Here is a 17,997-nt window from a genome sequence, read left to right as displayed (position 1 = left end):
CCTACTATTTAGGCAGTTGCAAGATCTCAATGATCATTAATAATCCATGTGGTCTTTTGTACTTCTTTATTATTGTGTGTTTAAAAAAAAAAATTCAATTCCAAAATAATTGTCATGTTTGATTTCTTGAAGATAAATTTGATTACTTCTCAAATCTAAACTAAATTAGATTAGTCTTGTATTTTAATATTTAATAATTATACGAAAAATTTTATAGATCGTAATTCTTTTAATATCAATATGAAGAAAAAATTATAAGTGTTCATCGAAGTTCATGTCGTTTAACTCTAAAAAAAAATTGTGTCAAGTATTTCAACACGGAGGGAGTACAAGCGAGATAAGATGCAAAGGTTATGTATATGATATATATGCTCTAGTTTTAAGAAAGTGCGAGAAGTTAGTAGTGGTGACAGATTTGAAGAGAAGAAGGAATAGATCGAAGCTAAATTGGTGAGAGGTAATTAAACAAGACTCATTTTTTAACTCACTAAGAGTATGACCTTAGATAGGATAACATGAAGGTCGAGCTAGAATTAGAGTACGTTAGTAGCATTATCTTATACTTCGATTTTATTAGTGTTGTTATTTCCTTTATTTTGATTACAAAACCAAATCTCCCTCAACTCCGTAACTCTTCATCAAATCATAACATTTTAAGAGAACACATTCATTGTGGCAATGCAGCTAGTTCAAATGCGCAACCACACTGTTGTATACAGAAGATGCAACATATACTCAATGGGATCAACTGAAGTCAGTACCTTAGACACAAACATAGCTGTGTCTGTGTCTCAACTAGTAAACATATCAACAAGCATCCATTTTTGAACACATAATTACAGAAAGTACAATGCAGTTGAGTGCTAAGAACCAGAAATGTTGAACCGGTCAATTTAAACCTTGAATCCGCTTCTAGTTGTGTAACGATTCCATCTAGGGAAAAGAAACTCTACCTTGCTTTTGCAACATAGGGGACAATTTATTGTATATATTATATTCAACCTTGAATCTGCAGACATGTACTAAATGTTACAAATGCTCCTGTATAAGAATCACCTTTTAACTATAAAAAATAAAGATGATACTGTATAACAATTAACATTCAGGGAGGGGAAATGAACTCTCTCTACAAATTAAAAGGTGAAGAAATCAGGTCTTCCAAGAAATTGTCCTCACTACCTGGGATCGATCTGCCACTTGCTCCTCCTGCTGGTCTAGAGACACTGGTGATTTCTTCGATGTGCTGCATCTTACACTTCTCAGACTACTTTGACACACTTAACTCGGACATTGTTGCCAACTACAATTAACATCAAAGGGAGTTAAATATGAAGGTGGAAAGAGTGTCTTGAATATCAAGAGGACTCGGCAAAATAATGTTTTTTACAAGGAATACACTCCTTTGCAAATGTACTACTAAAAAAAAACCTTTCTTGTATGATTTAATGTGCTTGGTTCGGACTAAGTGTGCCCGTAGGGAGAGAGAGACGGGTGCGCCCCTTACCCAAAAAACGATAATTATGATTATTTAGGGATAACAGCCTAGAGCTAATTATCTTCTGGGGGTTCATAGCCTCATTGTGTTTCAGACATCTATCCAAAGTGCTCTAAATAGAAGAGCTACTCAAAGAAGGAAGGGACTCCAATTCAATTATTAAGCATAGATAGCAATCTATAACCAGGAAAAGGCTTGAAATCAAGAACAATGATAATCATAAAAAGCAATGAGCTCAATAATTTCCTCAGTAATTTAATTATAACAATCTCTTTTATCAACCGCTCGACAAGGTAGTGCATATGTGGAAGTGTGATAAACACCAAAAATAGCCACGTTGATCTGATGTTTTCGCATCATTGATTGTTCTAAAACAAGGATGGCAAAGAAACCAGATTCAATTTGGTAATTGGGCAAAGTACTTTCTGACAACAGATAAATTTAAACGAACATCATGCTCAATGCAAACCATATTTACCTAAATGGGTGCTCAATAGGTAATAGCTCAGTTCAAGAAGTCCATTTCCATCTGATTCACATACTCTTTAACTCCTTCTGTTAATAGCTAGCAACTCACGAGGCAATGAAGCGTGATCGAGTTCCCAACAGTTCTTGGAGATGTTTGAGGCTTCTTCATCAGATAGCTTCCTTGCAGGGATCCGATGCGAAAACAACCTAAGCTCATCCTTTCCTAACAACTTAACAGCATGAGCCCCTACCTCTCTCCTCTTGAAAATAGTCCTGAAACCATCAACTCTTTCAAGATATGCGATACTCACACCATGTAAGTCAGTGTAACTACTCAACGATATAACAATATCATAACATTGGTTATCCTCCATTAGAGAACTGCTGCCAGCACCTAAAGCATTCTCTTTAAACAATGCCCATATTGAACCTTTCAAGGGGTAAATCCTATACAACTCTCTTGCTGCTCTTTCACTATCAACAACATGTGAAAACTTCTTCAATGATTTAAGCAAAGCCTGCCGAGAAACTTTAAACTTCCCACAAGAAATATGAAAACCTTTTTTCCCCCAATGCAGTAGTGCCTCATCACTATTATTTTGAAATTCCAACCAATTCAATCTCACCTCAAAGGGATGAGCAGAAATAACATCATCAATCAAAGCATAATCCCTTGGCATTCCATCATCATCATAAACAGCCCATACATGTCCTTTCTTGAAACTCCTCTCTACTCTATCCTTGTCAAAATTATAAAGATCAAAACTTTCCTCTGCCTTCTCCAAATCATCTAGCCTAGACCCTTTATCCTTCTTGCTACTTTTTGACAAAGTACCCTTTTTGATCCTTGAATTCCTTCTTCTCTCTCCATCTTCTAAACCATCTGCCTTTAGCAACCCGCGTCTTATCCTCTTCTCTCTCACTCTTGCGATTGGTGACTCCATCTCCACTTCGTCTTCCTCTTCTATTAAGCTCAAAGATGTCTCCTTTCTTTCCTCACTTTCCTTTTCCATTAAATTTAACCTCACTGTCTTCTCATTATCCGCCATTATCTCCGAATCATCCTGCCTTGACCCTTTACCACACCTCTTGCTACTTAAATCCCCTCTTCTTCCTCCATCCTGCAAACCATCTCCCTTTAACGCCGCACGCCTCATCCTTTTCTCTCTCACCCTTGCCATCAGTGTCTCCATCTCCACTTCATCTTCATCTTCATCTTCATCTTTATCTTCTTCATCTTCACCTTCATCATTTTCATCTTCACCTTCACCTTCATCTTCATCTTCATCTTCTGTCAAACTCGAAGTCAGTTCCTTTCTTTTTTCTCTATCCTTATCCTTTAAAGCAAGTGTTGTCACCTTCTCATTCTCCACCATTCTCGCTGAATCATCCTGCCTCAACCCTTTACCACCCTTGTTGCTACTTAAATTATACCTTCTTCTTCCTCCATTCTCCAAACTATCCCCCTTTAATGCCTCGCGCCTCATCCTTTTGTCTCTCACCCTCGCAATCAGCGTCTCCATCTCCAGTTCATCTTCATCTTCCTCTTCTGTCAAACTCGAAGTCATTTCTTTTCTTTTTTCTCTATCCTTTTCTGTTAAACTAAGAGCTCTTGCCTTCTTGTTCTCTTCCTTCCCATTCTCTGCCATTATCTCCGATTCATCCTGCCTTAACCTTTTACCACCCCTGTTGCTACTTAAATCCATTCTTCTTCCTCCATCTTCCGTACCATCTCCCTTTAATGTCGCACGCCTCATCCTTTTCTCTCTCACCCTTGCAATCAGCATCTCCATCTCCACATCATCTTCCTTTTCTATCAAATCCATCTCCTTACTTTTCTCACTTATTTCCCCCTTATCTTTTACTGGGATCTTTTCCTTATTCACCTTCTTCTTCACTAACAACTGCATCTCAGCTAATGTCATTGTATCTTCCCCTTCACCTACACTTCTCACCTTACCATTAGTCTTTGATCTCAACTCCTTAATCAAACCATCGTCGCTCTCAACATCTCCTTCCATATCCACCTCAGTTCCAACACCAGTTGCATCATCATTTCTTGTCATTTTTCCATTTGGCCTCTTATTAACCTCCGCAACACTCGCCACATTCCTCTTCCTCCCTAACTCACTACTTCTTGAAGAACCAAAGCTCACACTTTTCCTAGCCTTAGTCCTGGCACTCCCTCTTGTTTCCATCAAACCTTTACATCCCTCTTCATTGTCACCATTTTCTGAAACTTCAGTTGCCTCAAAAGTTTCTTTACAACTTGGGCACATCAAATTATGCCCTAAATACTTCTTTTCAAACTGATGCAACAATCGACAAGTCGAACACGCCGTCCAAAACGTCGTCGTTTCACCCTCCTCAGCCATAACAGCTGACTGCATAGCAACTCTAAGCTTCACATCATATTCCTTCCTCCTAATCTTATCCGACAAGACCCTAAACGCTTCGCCAACAAGCTTAAAAGCCTCCTCAGATGCCGCAAAAGGATTCTTATCAGGGTGAAGAGTTAACGCCAGCTTCCTGTACTGCTTTTTGATAGTATTGATGTGTGAGAATCGCTCTATTTGCAGGATACTATAGTAGTCAGGCAGAGTTGAAGTTGTGGTAGTTGCTGCATCTCCGGCGGTGGGAGCAACTGGGGTTTCCGCCGGAACGGTGCCTGTATGGAGGATTTTAAAAGCGGTGAGCATTTCAGAAACGCCGTCTACAGCGGGGTGGAGACTGTGGGCTCGCTTGGCGTACTTGAGAGCTGATTTGAGGTTGCCGGAGTTGTATTTCTGCTCGGCTAGAACTTTGAGTCGTAAAGCTTCCGGTTGGTCTCCGGATTCGGCTTTGGTTAGTGATTTCTCTTCGTCGGCGCCCATTTTTTCGTCGTCGGAGCAATTGGTGGTGATCGGAGACCGGAGAGGGAAGAAAATGAGAGAAGAAAGAAAGCAAAGTTATTATATTCCCACCCCCCACAAAATTGGATTAAATGAAGTTTGGTCCCTAAAGTCTTGAAATATGCTTATTAAGTGTCATTAGTTTTTCTGTGCATGCTTTTTCTCCTCTAGTCCAGCTCAATTAAAAAGCTACTGATCGATCGATTCGCTTTAAGTGAGCACGTGTCATTTCATTCTTTTGTAAGATCATTAAATATCTTTAGAAGTGATGATGATTTCATTGAATTTTTAACATAATATGAACTTTTCTATTGTATAATAGATTATTAAAAAGTTAGAATTTCATTAAATTTTTATAATTTCTTAGCGATCTTACAAATTAGAGTTCATACAAGGAAAAATGTAGATTATTCCTAGTGAAACGTACACAGCTACGTTGTTGCTATACAAAGAAGAAAACATAACTTTTTTTTTAAAATGATAACGATTTTTATTTATACCGAATCAGATAATTTTTATTATAATTATGTGATAAATTGAGATAAGAAAATATGATAGCTAATTTTAGTTGAGTAGAATATATATGTCAAAGTATTCATTAGTTTAATATGAACATAGAAAAAATTGCATAAAGCAAATACTGATTCCAATAACTTAAATAATTGAAACCTAACAAATAGTTTAAAAGATTTTTTAAAAAGAAAATATATTGTTTCGTATGGAATGCACCATGTGTACAATAACAATAACAACAACAATATATTCGTTGAAATCTCATAAAATGAATTTTATAAAAATAAACTGCACACGAATATTATTTCTATCTTTTGAAAGTACAGATGTTTTTCAAAAAATTATTGACTCAAATAAAATAAATTGAAATAATAACGAAAAGAAAAAATAACAATAAAGAAAAAACAAGACAAATGATAAAAAAAACAATGTCGAACATATATACAAGTAATCATAGGTATAAATATAAAAAAATATCTTATTCAAAAATAGACTTTATAATACGCCATTTAAAATTAATCGAATTATAATACATACACCAAATACTAAATAAAAATGTATGATAAATATATTCAAATTAGTCTTTCAACATTTTACTAACCACCATCCCAACAATGCTAATTGTGTTGTTAAAAAAATTAGTCCACCTATTCTTTTTATAAGACAAATCTGAACCGTTGAAATTAGTCTACGAAAACAATCAGCAAAAACACAAAGCAAATCGAAAATATTCACAATTTCTTCTTCTCTTTCTGTTCTTGCAAATCATCGGAAGAGCAACATCGACAATTTCACAAACAAATCCCTGTTTTAATTTTTTTTTCAATTTTTGGAGATATTTCTTGTCGTTTTTATACCTAATTTATCGTGAAAAATTCAATCTTTGATTGTTTTTTGCTAATTTTGAGGTATACCAGATAGCTGGGTACTAAATTTTAAGCTGTGGTTGACTGTAATTGTAGTTTTATAGCAGTTGAGCCGACCCAGTTCTTCAGATTCACCAGTCTGTATAATTTTTCATGGTAAGCTGAATCCTGTCATTATTTTAATTTCTGTTGCGTTTTTAGCTTATTTTTGTTGTTGAATTTGTTAATGGGTGTTTTGGGTCGATTCTTTTTGTTGTTTACGGAATTCTGTAGCTAAATTCACTAATTATTTTAGATTTAATGGCGAAGAACGTACTTAAAGTATCACTTTTTTGGAGTTTCATGCATTTTACTATCAGGCTGCGAGTTCTCTACATGAATTATCACCAACTATTTATCAAAAATACATTTTCCTACTTGAATATCACCATTGTGTTCGTAGGTAGGAAATGAGAACAAATGATAGTTGAGAAGTGTTTTGGTAAGTAGTTAGTAATAATTCAAGTAGGAAACTAGCACACCGGATGGTTCAGATATGAACTCGATATCTATTGAAGTTGTTATAATGGGTGTTTTGTGTCGCTTTTTGTTCTTGTTCGCATAATTTTGCATGTGGATTCATTATCAAAAGGACTATATTTACATTGGTTTTGTATAATTTTCTTGGTAACTAAATTCACCATTAATTTAATTTCAGTGTGTTTTAGCTTCTTTTTTTTGTTGAATTTGTTACCGGGTATTTTGGGTCGCTTTGTCTTGTTTGTATAATATTGTATGTGGATTCATCAGAAGCATTATATTTACGTTGGTTGTGAACTTACTGCAACCTTCTTGCTTTGCCTATGTGAAATCAAATCAACATTGATGGAGCACTTTCCAGTATTCGAAATGGATACCAATGGGTCAGAGGATTGGGATTGAGGTGTAGTTGTGATTGATTGATTATAAATTCTGTATGTGGGATGTGGACTTGAACTTTATGCTTTTTTTATTCAATTTTCATTTGAAAATTGGGAGATAGTAATAAGCTAATAGGCGTTTTGTTTGCATGGAGTATTGGGGTTGGTGAATGCTGCTGATTAAGTCCAATTATCTCGCGATGTTTGGCAACTTTATAGAGCCGTTATCTGTGGTGCTATTGGTCTATTTCGTTACTTTTTATAATTTCATGTGTAGAATTTTTGTTAATTAGAAAGTGATTGAAACCGATTCTTGATTTATATGGGTGTATGTGCATGACAGAATGGTTTGAGGAACTTTTGAAGTAGTACAGTTGAGCCATGGGTAGCAGTGAGATGGATAAATCCTCAAAAGAGGCGAAGGAAGCAAAAGAGTCAAAGCCCCCCAATTCACAGGTAACTGTTGTTGGTGCTTAGAGAGAATACTGTGTTGAATGGGTAGCTCGTTAATTTGATAGACGTCTGTGGGTGACTCAGGTTGAGATATATAAACGATTTCCACATACTTTTGACATTGACTTGGTGTTCAGTTAAGAGACTTTGTATCAAAAACAGAAATCATTTTCTTAAAAAAACAAGTATTTTTATGTGAGTAGATTGAGTCTTACCACCAACTAATATGTTTTTCTTCTTGATACTATCTAGGAGCAAACTTCTACTACTACAGCTGGACCAGTTAATCAAGATTGGTCTGGCTTTCAGGTTTGGTTTCTCTGTAGCGTAGATACTCAGCCTTTTGTCTCGTTTACTGATTTTTCCTTGTTGGTAATCAAAGGACGTTGATGATCATTATGCAGGCATATTCTCCTATGCCTCCTCACGGGTTTATGGCGTCAAGTCCTCAAGCACACCCTTATATGTGGGGAGTTCAGGTATGCAAGTTTCACTATGGGGTGGCTTTGATTCACGTGATGTTTGAGTTTCCCTTAAAAATCAGATCTGTTAGCTTAATATAAGGCTAATATGATCATGGCTTCTTATTGAAAAGTGTGTAACCAAAGATATCACACTTACTTGGTGCACTTAGAGTTGTCTAAGATATAACTTTTTATACTTATGAGCTTGAGCTATAGCAATTTCTTGAAAGATGTTTGTCTTTTAACAAGTTCCATACTTAAGCATCTCTATTTGTTAGCTCATCCTTAGGTCTATTTGATAAGCCTACTTTTCTACTACTGAAATTCATACCATGAATTGAAGTTGTAAAGTAGGTTCTTTTGGTAAGAATTAAGATGTTTTCTTGCTTCAATTAGATACCCCCTGATCCACCAGAGTTGAAATAAGGTAAAATGCTTCTTGCTTCAATTATATACCCCCTGATCCACCAGAGTTGAAGTAAGAAAGAGATTATTTAAGTTCATTATATTTCAGTGATTAGTTTATAATGATCTCTGATGATATGGTAATTTGTTGAGTTGCTCGGACTCTCTAGAAATGTTGTTGCACCCATCTCGGATCCTTCAAACATGCACTACTTTTGAAGGATCCGGCACACACCCAAAAACATTTTTGAAGAGTTCGAGCAACATAGGTAATTTGTTCTTGGGGTTTCATCTTGCCCGTTAGTGATAAGAGTAAAGATTAATTTGATTTTCGTACAGTGTCCTGGCCCCAAATTATCAAGAAAACAAGGAGACTTGGTATAGTCTCGCTCAAATGGTTCTTTGTGTAGTCTCCACTGTTTCTAAAATGTTAATGTGGTTAACTAACAGAAGAAAACAAATTTGTTCCGGACTGCAATATTGCATTACTAAGAACAAAAGCAATTGAGGCTTTCATTTCAAGTCCTCGTGAAGTTTCTCAATTTTCCTTCTGAAATCTAGATGAATAAGTTTAGCATATTTCTGTACGATAAGTTGCTGATTTATTTTTAACTTCATCTTCATGGTTTGTTTAAGTGTACAGATAATTCTGATATGGATAATAGTACCAAAATATTGTTTTTGTGTTTAAGAATTATTTCTAATTAGTAATTTTTTTTTGTGGTCTATATTGCCTTGGTCTAGTTTTTGGTTCTACTTTTACTTGCGAATATTCTACTCTGACAAGTTGCTTTCATCTATCTTTAACGATTTCTGCTGGCTGTTATTTCAGCAATTTATGCCACCCTATGGTACTCCACCACATCCATATGTTGCAATGTATCCCCATGGTGGTATATATGCTCATCCATCTATTGCTCCGGTATAATCTTGTGGCTTGAGTCCTCTGTCTTACTCTATGCATCTAATTTTTTAGTTTGCTAACCAGAAATGGAAATTTTCCTAATTGATCAGGGATCTTACCCCTTCAGTCCTTTTGCAATGCCTTCTCCAAATGGCGTAGCTGAAGCTTCAGTGCGTATCTATGCTGAATGTGCTAAACAACGTTGTTCATGTAATCTATGGTTTAAGTTTCCTGTTCTTATACTGCTTGGTTCATTTTTTCTTGTGCAGGTTAACAACTCTGGTAATGTTGAAGTGGATGGTAAGTCATCTGAGGGAAAGGAAAAATTGCCGATTAAGAGATCTAGGGGAAGCTTGGGTAGTTTGAATATGATCACTGGGAAGAATAACGGAGCTGGTAAGACATCTGGAGCATCTGCAAATGGAGTCTATTCTAAAAGGTATTGTGCTCTCTCAACTGAATGTTTCATGTGATCATAAAGAAAGATGTGGGTGTGACTGGTTTGTAATTGGAGGAAGAACTCCAGAACATGAAGCTAAGCTGCTTGGACTCGGGTACGGGGTTACGATACGGGTGTGGATCTAAATTTTAAGATTTGGGGATATGAATCCAGGTATTGATATGAGTGCGGGGATTCAACTAAAAATAATTAGCTCAACTTCTTGCTGTGGCTTCTACAAATAGAATAATGTTAACCAAGCCAAATGAGACTTCTTTGTTTTGTGTGGCCAGCTCAGTTTGCATTTCCTATTGAGTGGATTCTAGTCCTTTGATGACTGTAACTTTGCAAGTCATGCTCCTTTTTTCCTAGTTTAGCTTACTGTTGGCACTTCGTGACTGCCTTAAGATTTGTTTGGGATAAACAGTGTTATAAACAAGTTGTTAGATAAGAGTATGGTTCTGTTTGGGTTGAAGAGATCTTCTCCTCATGCACTGTTTTCTGGTACATACTGTTTTGATACAACAACAGCATACCCAGTGTAGTCTCACAAAGTGAGGTCTAGGGAAGGTCGAGTGTGCACAGGCCTTACCCTACCTTAGGGGTATTGAGGTTGTTTCCTATCGAACCTCGGCTCAAGAAAAATCAGTCCAGGAAAAAGAAGTACAAGAACAACAAATAGTGACAAAAACAATACAAAAAACTACAACAAAAAATACCTACCTGAGCAATACTATGACAACTAATGTGAACGGACTGCAAGACAACATACTGCTACCTACTAATCTTCTACCTTAATCCATGTCCTTCGACGCCCTTCCATCTATGGTCAAGACACAAATACTGTTTTGATTAATCTTTTATTTTTGGAGATGATTATATGTGAGTGCAAAAATGGCTGTGCAAAAACCATTTATACAGAAGAGGAAACTGACAAATTGCTGTCCTCTACAACTCGCATAGATTCAATCTCTAGGATAGATTCTTTAGGCAATGGAATTCTTCTTTATACCAAAAATGAAATAACAATAAGGGTGTTCATCTTAAACTTCTCAACTGGATTATGACTATCCTTGTCTTCAGAGCATCTCAGATTCTTTTCCTTCCTAATGGTCCACCAATATGTTTTAAGCTTTTTCTGGGCAAGATATTTGCTGTCCAGGAATATATGCTTATTGGTTGGGTTGAGTACAATAATATTTCACAATATCAGATATTTAATTATGTTGTTACTAATAATTATATTTTCTATTCACGTGAGAATGCCTTTCTGCTTAAATTTTTTAAAGTTGTCAAGCTTAAATACCACCTGTATCAGTTCATGAGGCTTAAGACCTTTGCCAATGTTGGACTTGCAGTGCCGAGAGTGGGAGTGAAGGGTCAAGTGAAGGAAGTGACGCTCATTCTCAAAATGTGGGTATTGTATGATGTGTTTGGTTTATTTCAATAATTATACGATAGGGAGTAGTTCTTATTTCCTGTTTATGGAAAGTATAATATTTGTAAATTAATTTCCATCGTAAAGAATTGGCTTCAGGCTTGTATGTGCTTTATACAAGTTTCAATGAAGTCCTAGTTATGTGCATGTGTGTATATGTATACATATTTAGTCTCTACGTCGCGTGCCTCGCATGTGTTGCCCTAGAAATTAGAATTATTATAAATTTAATCTAAAACGAATAAGCTTTTAACAGAATACATAGTTTAAAATATTTATTTATTTAACTTACAAATAAATATCAAAATCACACCCAAGGGTATGGCGTAGTGGTCAATGAAGTGGTTAAGGACCATGAGGTCTCGGGTTGAAATCCCATGTCCTAGCCTTGGTGGACAAAGTTACCTAGGTAGGTAGGACAGAGTTACCTAGTACCTGTAGGAGGCGGGCGGTATCCTGTTGATACCAAAGCCAAACACAACATACTTTTGGTGTTCTCTTCCAAAGCATTAAGTTATTTATCGTTCAGTTAGAGGAGAAAATAGACTAAAAATAAACTCATCATCATGTTTTATAGGACAATTGTGGAAGGAATCTAATTTCACTAGTAAATTGAAATTTAATGAAATACATAATAGATGTCAAAAGGAAAAAAAGATGCAATAAACACACATGTAATATGACTGATGTAAATAGTGACCTGTTTTGGTTGAAAACCAACGAAGGCTTCCCCATGCATATGAAGCTAAGTTGGAGCTAAGATTTCTGTACAAGAAGTGTTAGAAGACGAAACAAGCTGGAAGTGTTAGAAGACGAAACAAGCTGATATAGATATCATAAAGTTTATAATACGATATGGTAAAAGCACTACTCAAATAGATGTCCAAGTGCATAATTCTAATTAATGTCAACACAAAAAAGAAAAAAACAATATAATGTTTTCAATATTTGAACTGCTCCTATTAATTAAAATGCACTAAATATCCAAGGAAAGAAATCCAAAACCGTAGTTAATGGTGTGTTGTATGAATCCCTCTTGCGTCTCCGGTTGAAGGGCATAGTTGGTTCAGATATATCATATATATCTAAAGTTGAATGTTTCACACTATAGAAGGTAGTGAAAAATAAGTAAGGGAAATAACTTAGGTTTTTGAGTTAATTGAAACTCAAAGTTGATTGAGACATATAATTGAACTCATCAAAATATGTGAGCACGAGAAGGATACAATCTTATAATAAGCACCAAAATCTTCACAGAGAGAAATGAAAGAAGCTAAATTTTCAGCTATAATCTAATTAACTATGGTTATCTTCTCAAAGATGGAATCATATTAGATTAGTGAGACGAAGATCGAAGTACCAATCTATTAATTAGAGCGACAAATATCTCTTAAGAAGGTGGTAATTGTCTTGATTGTTTTCGAAAAGAATTAGAACTTATGAGTGAGGAAAAATTCTAATATCTCTGTATTTATAATGATATGAATCCTTCTTTTATTGTATTAGTATTTTAGTTCTTTTATCAGCCCGTTATTTGTTTTATTAGATAATTTTGAAAAATAAAAGAAGCTAAAGTGAACTTTAAAAACACACACTCCTGAAAATCCAAAATCCCAGCCAACCCCTATCACTTCTCCCCAACCACAGTCCACAGCCCAAGAATGCCTAAGTTTAGTAATAGTTGTTGTACTTTAGTTTCAAAGGGTATAAAATACCAATATGAGTGGACTGGGAAGAGAAGGTAGGAGAGAGGAACTTAATTAAAGCTGTAATCTGTGCCTGATTGCAATTAATTTCAATGAAGATAAAATACCAGGGTATTAGCTGAGCTATTCTATTTTTCAGGGGGAGAATGTATCCTCAGTCAATTTAATTAGTGTGTGGTTGATGACGGATTCTAATTCCAATGGAAAGAAAACAGGATTGAAAAGAAAAATGCCTCTCTATGTATACTACATCAGTGTTACCAAAGGCGCACTTTAAGCGCGCTTAAGCCCTGAAGCGAGGCTCAAAACGTGTTGAGCGCTTCGTCTCGCTTTATGTGTGCTTCAGTGTCGTCATCAAGGTTCTAAGACAAGTTTTTCCTTGCCAATGAGCCTTTTATGAAGAAGTGAAACTAAATAATTGATATTTCACTTAACCATAGATTTTTTCAATTTTTTTGGTCATATATTTTTCATTCATTCATGTTTATAATTATTAGCCTTGGACTAAACATTTATATTTGTATTATTTTCTCCCTTTGCACCTTTTTCATTAAAACCCACTCTTTATTTGAGCTTTGCGCTTAAAGCCCCCATCGACCTTAGAGCTTTTTTGTGCTTTTCGCCTTTGGTAACACTGTACTACATCTGATTATTTGTCGTCTTGATTTTGTTTAGGAGTCACCAATGAATTCAGGAGGCAGGCAGGATTCAGGTCTGGTGATGTGAATTTGCTTTCAATATCTGGTTACTATTTTGGCAATGAATATAGTTGACGGAAAAGTACTATGTTGTCTTTGCTACAGCTGACACATCTCAAAATGGCAATGCTGCACATGGTTCCCAGAATGGAGGGACTGGTACTCCTCATTCGATGATTAACCAAACTATGGCTATCGTGTCAGCTGCTGGTGCTGGAGGTATTCCTGGTCCAACTACCAACTTGAATATTGGTATGGATTACTGGGGTGCTGCCACTTCATCGTCTATTCCTGCAATGCATGGAAAGGTACCTGTTTCAGTTGCTGGAGGGTTGGTTACTGCTGGATCACGAGATAGCGTCCAATCACAGATGTGGATTCAGGTATCCTTTTGGTGTCTCCATTTGTTAAAAAAATTTTATTCATTATTGTGATTTAGCACTTGGTGTATCAGATTCTGGACATTGAATTGTGACAACAAGTATCTTGTAGCTGAATTGACATATGTAAATATTCTGTGATGTACAGCCAAATAAAACACATGTAAAGAGCATGCGTTCTGGTTACATGAGAGAAGAATGGACTTAATGTTCAATATAGGCATCAAGGCAAACTTCTGTGATCATTTTGTTTGCACTGTATTTATTTTGTTATTATTTATGCCTTAATGTTAATACAGACATATTTGCCTGGGATTGTTTGTACTGAGTTAGGATACAGAGTTGGAAGAGATAACCAGGGCCAAGATTTCCATGAATTCTATTACGTATTTTGCTTCCCTCATTATATGCTGAACAAAAACAAGTCTTAGTACTATCTACTAAATAATTACATGTTTCCACCTAAGATCCCAGCATCAAAATTCCATTTTTTGTCTAAGTTGCAGAGTAAATAGGCTTCTAATGAGGTGTAACCTTTGCTGTACACATAGTGCTGAGCACCTACCAGTTTTGTATATTTTGAAAGGGGGGCTGCACATATTAGCAGATCATCTGATTTTTCTGATGTCATTTCTGTCAAACTAATGTTTTTCTTCCTTTCCAAATGAGGATGTATCTCTTTTAACTTTGTGTTTCTTCTCTTTCTGGATGTTTTAGTGCATTGTCATTGATGATCTTTTCTTTTCAATCGAGTTCAGGATGAAAGGGAGCTTAAGAGGCAGAAAAGAAAGCAGTCTAACAGGGAATCTGCTCGTCGATCTAGGTTAAGAAAGCAGGTATAAATTATCCTTCAGTGGTTTCCTTTGTTAATGTTGATCAACCCTGACTCCACTTTGTCTTTGGGAACCAGGCAGAGTGTGATGAACTTGCACAGCGTGCTGAAGTTTTGAAGGAAGAAAATGCCTCTCTTAGAGCTGAAGTGAATCGCATCAGGAGTGAGTACGAGCATCTTCTTGCTCAGAATGCATCTCTTAAGGTATTATCCTCTACCCTTAAAAAGGATAATTTTAAAGACCTCCCTCAAGGTTTGACTGCATAAACTAGCCTTCCTTGTAGTTTACAATATTTTGTTTTCCTTCCTTGTGCTAAACTAAAATTACAAAGGTTGTTTGTTCCTGTTGCTATTGGTTTTGTGTTTTTCCTTGAAATCATGGGATATTCGAGTGGATGTTGATGATTCCTTGACTGACTACATGACATTGTATGTCATGCTTATGAGGCCTCAATGGTTACAATCAAACCATCTTCCAGTTCAATTGATCCTGCATGAATGTGTTGTCTTTCCCTATACATCTCTTCCATAAACAACATCAGGTATATCACAGAAATAAAAATATAAGAAATGAGTGAAATCCGTTTGTGCATAAAACTTCCGTCATGTATTTGACTCTGAGGGATATTAGTTTTGATACTTCTATGATAGCTGCCCATCATGATTTTGATCAATTTTCTACTCATCTCCCATTTCCAGTCCTTCTCTGTTTAAAATACCACAATAGTTGCCTTTATGTTTTCTTTTTATATATATAAGAACTCAGGATTCTTTTGTTGAATTCAGGATTCTTTTGTTGAAGTCATGCCAAACAGGACTCATACATGATTTGTATTAGCTTTTAGGCGTTTTAAGGCAGAGATATACAGAACGGTAGTCTCAAATTGGTTTGTTCCAACCTGAAGTAATAATATGTAGTGCAATCTCAAAATAGAATATCAGACAATATGAATTATAGCATTTTGTATAAGCAGAGTATCAATGTCTTCATTAGTTTGTCCATCACCTAGTTGCTCTACATCTTCATTCAGTTCATTGGAGCACCTCCGTCTTGATCATGATTCTGTTGATTACCTCGTACATGTTGATCAGAATTTTGCTCATTAGCGCCTCCATCTTGATTAACATTTTGCTCATTAGCGCCCACTTCTTGTTCTTTAGGAACCTGTTCATTAGCGTCTCCATCTTGATCAGCATTTTGCTCATCAGTGGCTAAATCTTGATCAGCTGGGTCTCCATCTTGATCAGTAGCGTCTTGATCAGCTATGTCTCCATCTTGATCAGTAGCGTCTTGATCAGCTATGTCTCCACCTTGATCAGTAGAGTCTCCATCTTGATCAGTAGAGTCCCCATGTTGATCAGCATTTCCCTCATTAGCTTGGAAAATTTGTTCCTCAATTGAACGAAGCAACGGTATATGATTCGAAAAAGTAAGCTTGTCCAGTCTCATACAGAATTGTCCTTCTCTAACATACATGTCCGGTTCTTGGACTGTAATAAATTTCCACCCTATCATCTTTCCACATTGGCGACAGTAAGTGTTGGCTACGATAATTCCACTGTCTGAAAGACGATAACTCATGTTGTCTGGTACATGAACATTAAACACCCTACTAAAGATCCCTATTACTCCTGATTGAGACATTGGAATATATTCGTTGAAGGATGCAACTTGCGTTCTGCACCAATGAGTATGACAGTGGATGGTATCATTAGAAGGGATCGCATCAGTGTTGTATTCAAGTGAATAGTATCCATTCATTGTTGAATGAAGCAGCAGCAACTCAGAGATAACCTTTACGTTATTTATTCTAAACGAATTTAAGAAAAGAAGAAAAAGATGTTCAAAAATTAATTGAAGGGAAGGTTTATTTAAAAAAGGCAAACTGGTCAAGCACAATACTTTTACATTTATTATGGACAAGTTAAGAATTATTACAAGGAAATTGAAACAAGGGAGCAAAATGTAATATTGTAAACTAAAAGGAGCTTAGTATTACGAAACCAAACCTGGGGAGTCTCTGAAATTCTTTAAGAAGTTCTGTGTCTTATCACCCTTTAATTGTTGAAGTTTGTTTTTCCTTTTTCCAACTTCTATTCTTTCTGTCTTGTTTTTTTATAAAATAGCATTACGAGTATAGAAAAGAATGAGAATTTATAATATATCAGACGGGGATGAGCTTAAATGGAGCGACTTGGCCAGTAAAGATTCATTTAGCCTAACACCAACTTGTTTGATATTGAGGCCTAGTTGTTATAGGATTCTTTTCTAATGCTATGAGTCGTCGGATTTGATTTTGCAGGAGAGACTTGGGGAAGTTCCTGGGAAAGATGATCCAAGAACTGGTCGAGACGACCATCTTCCAGGCAAAAATGCCCAACATTCTTCACAAACCGAGTCCCAGTAGGGTCGTCAATGAAGTACCAGCTGCATTAATGTGGATTGATGATTAGGAGTTTAACCTAACAAACTTTGTATAAGAAAAGGTTTAATTTGCATATTAAGGTAGTTTATAATTCGCGAAAAGCTCACCTTTTTTTAGTATCAGGATCTGTAATATGCCTAACGTAGTCCATCGTTTCTCTGTCGGGCCAATCTTTTATGGTCGAGAAACCTGGATGATATGTAGAGAATGTGATCGTCGCATTATTTTGTATCCAGCAGGGAGGTGTTCTAAAAAAATTTCTCAGATCTGTATTTTTACTAATATTGAGTAAGGTGACAGGAGTGAAGAAAGTTTATTTTGCTACATTTCATAGATGTTTATATGATTATTGTGGATTTTGGTTGAGTTTGAATTCATTCTGTCATTAGGTACAACAATATTAACAAGTATTGATACAATGTATTTAGCATGATGTTTGATGATATGAGCTTAAATGAAGAAATGCAGACTTTTTGTTTGTATTTAAAACCGTTCGTGGTATTGACATAATACATAAATATGTTTTTTTGATTTAGTTTTAGTTGACATTTATGCCTTCTAACTTTAGGCGTATATAAGTAGATATAAATTTGTATAAAATTAACTCTAGTAAGTACATGTGTTGTACGTGATAGGTTGCACGTAGGACACAAAATTGTTATTAGAACGAATGATTAAAAGAATTAATATCATAATTAATAGACTTATATGGCAGTTTTC

General features: G+C 35.8%; 3 protein-coding genes across 3 annotated transcripts; 1 reads left to right on the top strand and 2 right to left on the bottom strand.

Moving 5' to 3' along the window:
- Nucleotides 1–744: 744 nt before the first annotated feature.
- On the bottom strand, nucleotides 745–4,973 carry LOC107028964. Its single transcript, XM_015230221.2, has 2 exons — nucleotides 1,974–4,973; nucleotides 745–1,300 (listed from the first exon to the last, which is right to left on the bottom strand). The coding sequence occupies exon 1, from the start codon at nucleotides 4,834–4,836 to the stop codon at nucleotides 2,041–2,043; it is 2,796 nt and encodes a 931-aa protein (XP_015085707.1). The 5' UTR covers nucleotides 4,837–4,973; the 3' UTR covers nucleotides 745–1,300; nucleotides 1,974–2,040.
- Nucleotides 4,974–5,984: 1,011 nt separating this feature from the next.
- Nucleotides 5,985–17,650, top strand: LOC107026628 (bZIP transcription factor 16-like). Its single transcript, XM_015227669.2, has 13 exons — nucleotides 5,985–6,389; nucleotides 7,476–7,588; nucleotides 7,838–7,894; nucleotides 7,990–8,064; nucleotides 9,287–9,376; nucleotides 9,469–9,528; nucleotides 9,628–9,797; nucleotides 11,156–11,210; nucleotides 13,617–13,653; nucleotides 13,745–14,022; nucleotides 14,778–14,855; nucleotides 14,930–15,055; nucleotides 17,155–17,650. Exons 2-13 carry the CDS (start codon nucleotides 7,514–7,516, stop codon nucleotides 17,257–17,259), a joined length of 1,206 nt encoding a protein of 401 aa, XP_015083155.1. The 5' UTR covers nucleotides 5,985–6,389; nucleotides 7,476–7,513; the 3' UTR covers nucleotides 17,260–17,650.
- Nucleotides 15,062–17,148, bottom strand: LOC107026629. The gene has a single exon (XM_015227670.2). The coding sequence runs from the start codon at nucleotides 16,611–16,613 to the stop codon at nucleotides 15,879–15,881; it is 735 nt and encodes a 244-aa protein (XP_015083156.1). The 5' UTR covers nucleotides 16,614–17,148; the 3' UTR covers nucleotides 15,062–15,878.
- Nucleotides 17,651–17,997: the final 347 nt, after the last annotated feature.

Source organism: Solanum pennellii, chromosome 8, assembly GCF_001406875.1.
Source record: "Solanum pennellii chromosome 8, SPENNV200".
Classification (NCBI taxonomy): Eukaryota; Viridiplantae; Streptophyta; class Magnoliopsida; order Solanales; family Solanaceae; genus Solanum; species Solanum pennellii.
The sequence above is the reverse complement of the archived record's forward strand: the minus strand, read 5'-3'. Positions and strand labels throughout refer to the sequence as shown.

Coding starts and splice junctions, on each gene's coding strand:
- LOC107028964 (XM_015230221.2), bottom strand. CDS start 4,836: ATGGGCGCCGACGAAGAGAAATCACTAACCAAAGCCGAATCCGGAGAC.
- LOC107026628 (XM_015227669.2), top strand. CDS start 7,514: ATGGGTAGCAGTGAGATGGATAAATCCTCAAAAGAGGCGAAGGAAGCA. Junction 7,895..7,989: donor AAGATTGGTCTGGCTTTCAG/GTTTGGTTTCTC, acceptor ATCATTATGCAG/GCATATTCTCCTATGCCTCC. Junction 8,065..9,286: donor CTTATATGTGGGGAGTTCAG/GTATGCAAGTTT, acceptor CTGTTATTTCAG/CAATTTATGCCACCCTATGG.
- LOC107026629 (XM_015227670.2), bottom strand. CDS start 16,613: ATGAATGGATACTATTCACTTGAATACAACACTGATGCGATCCCTTCT.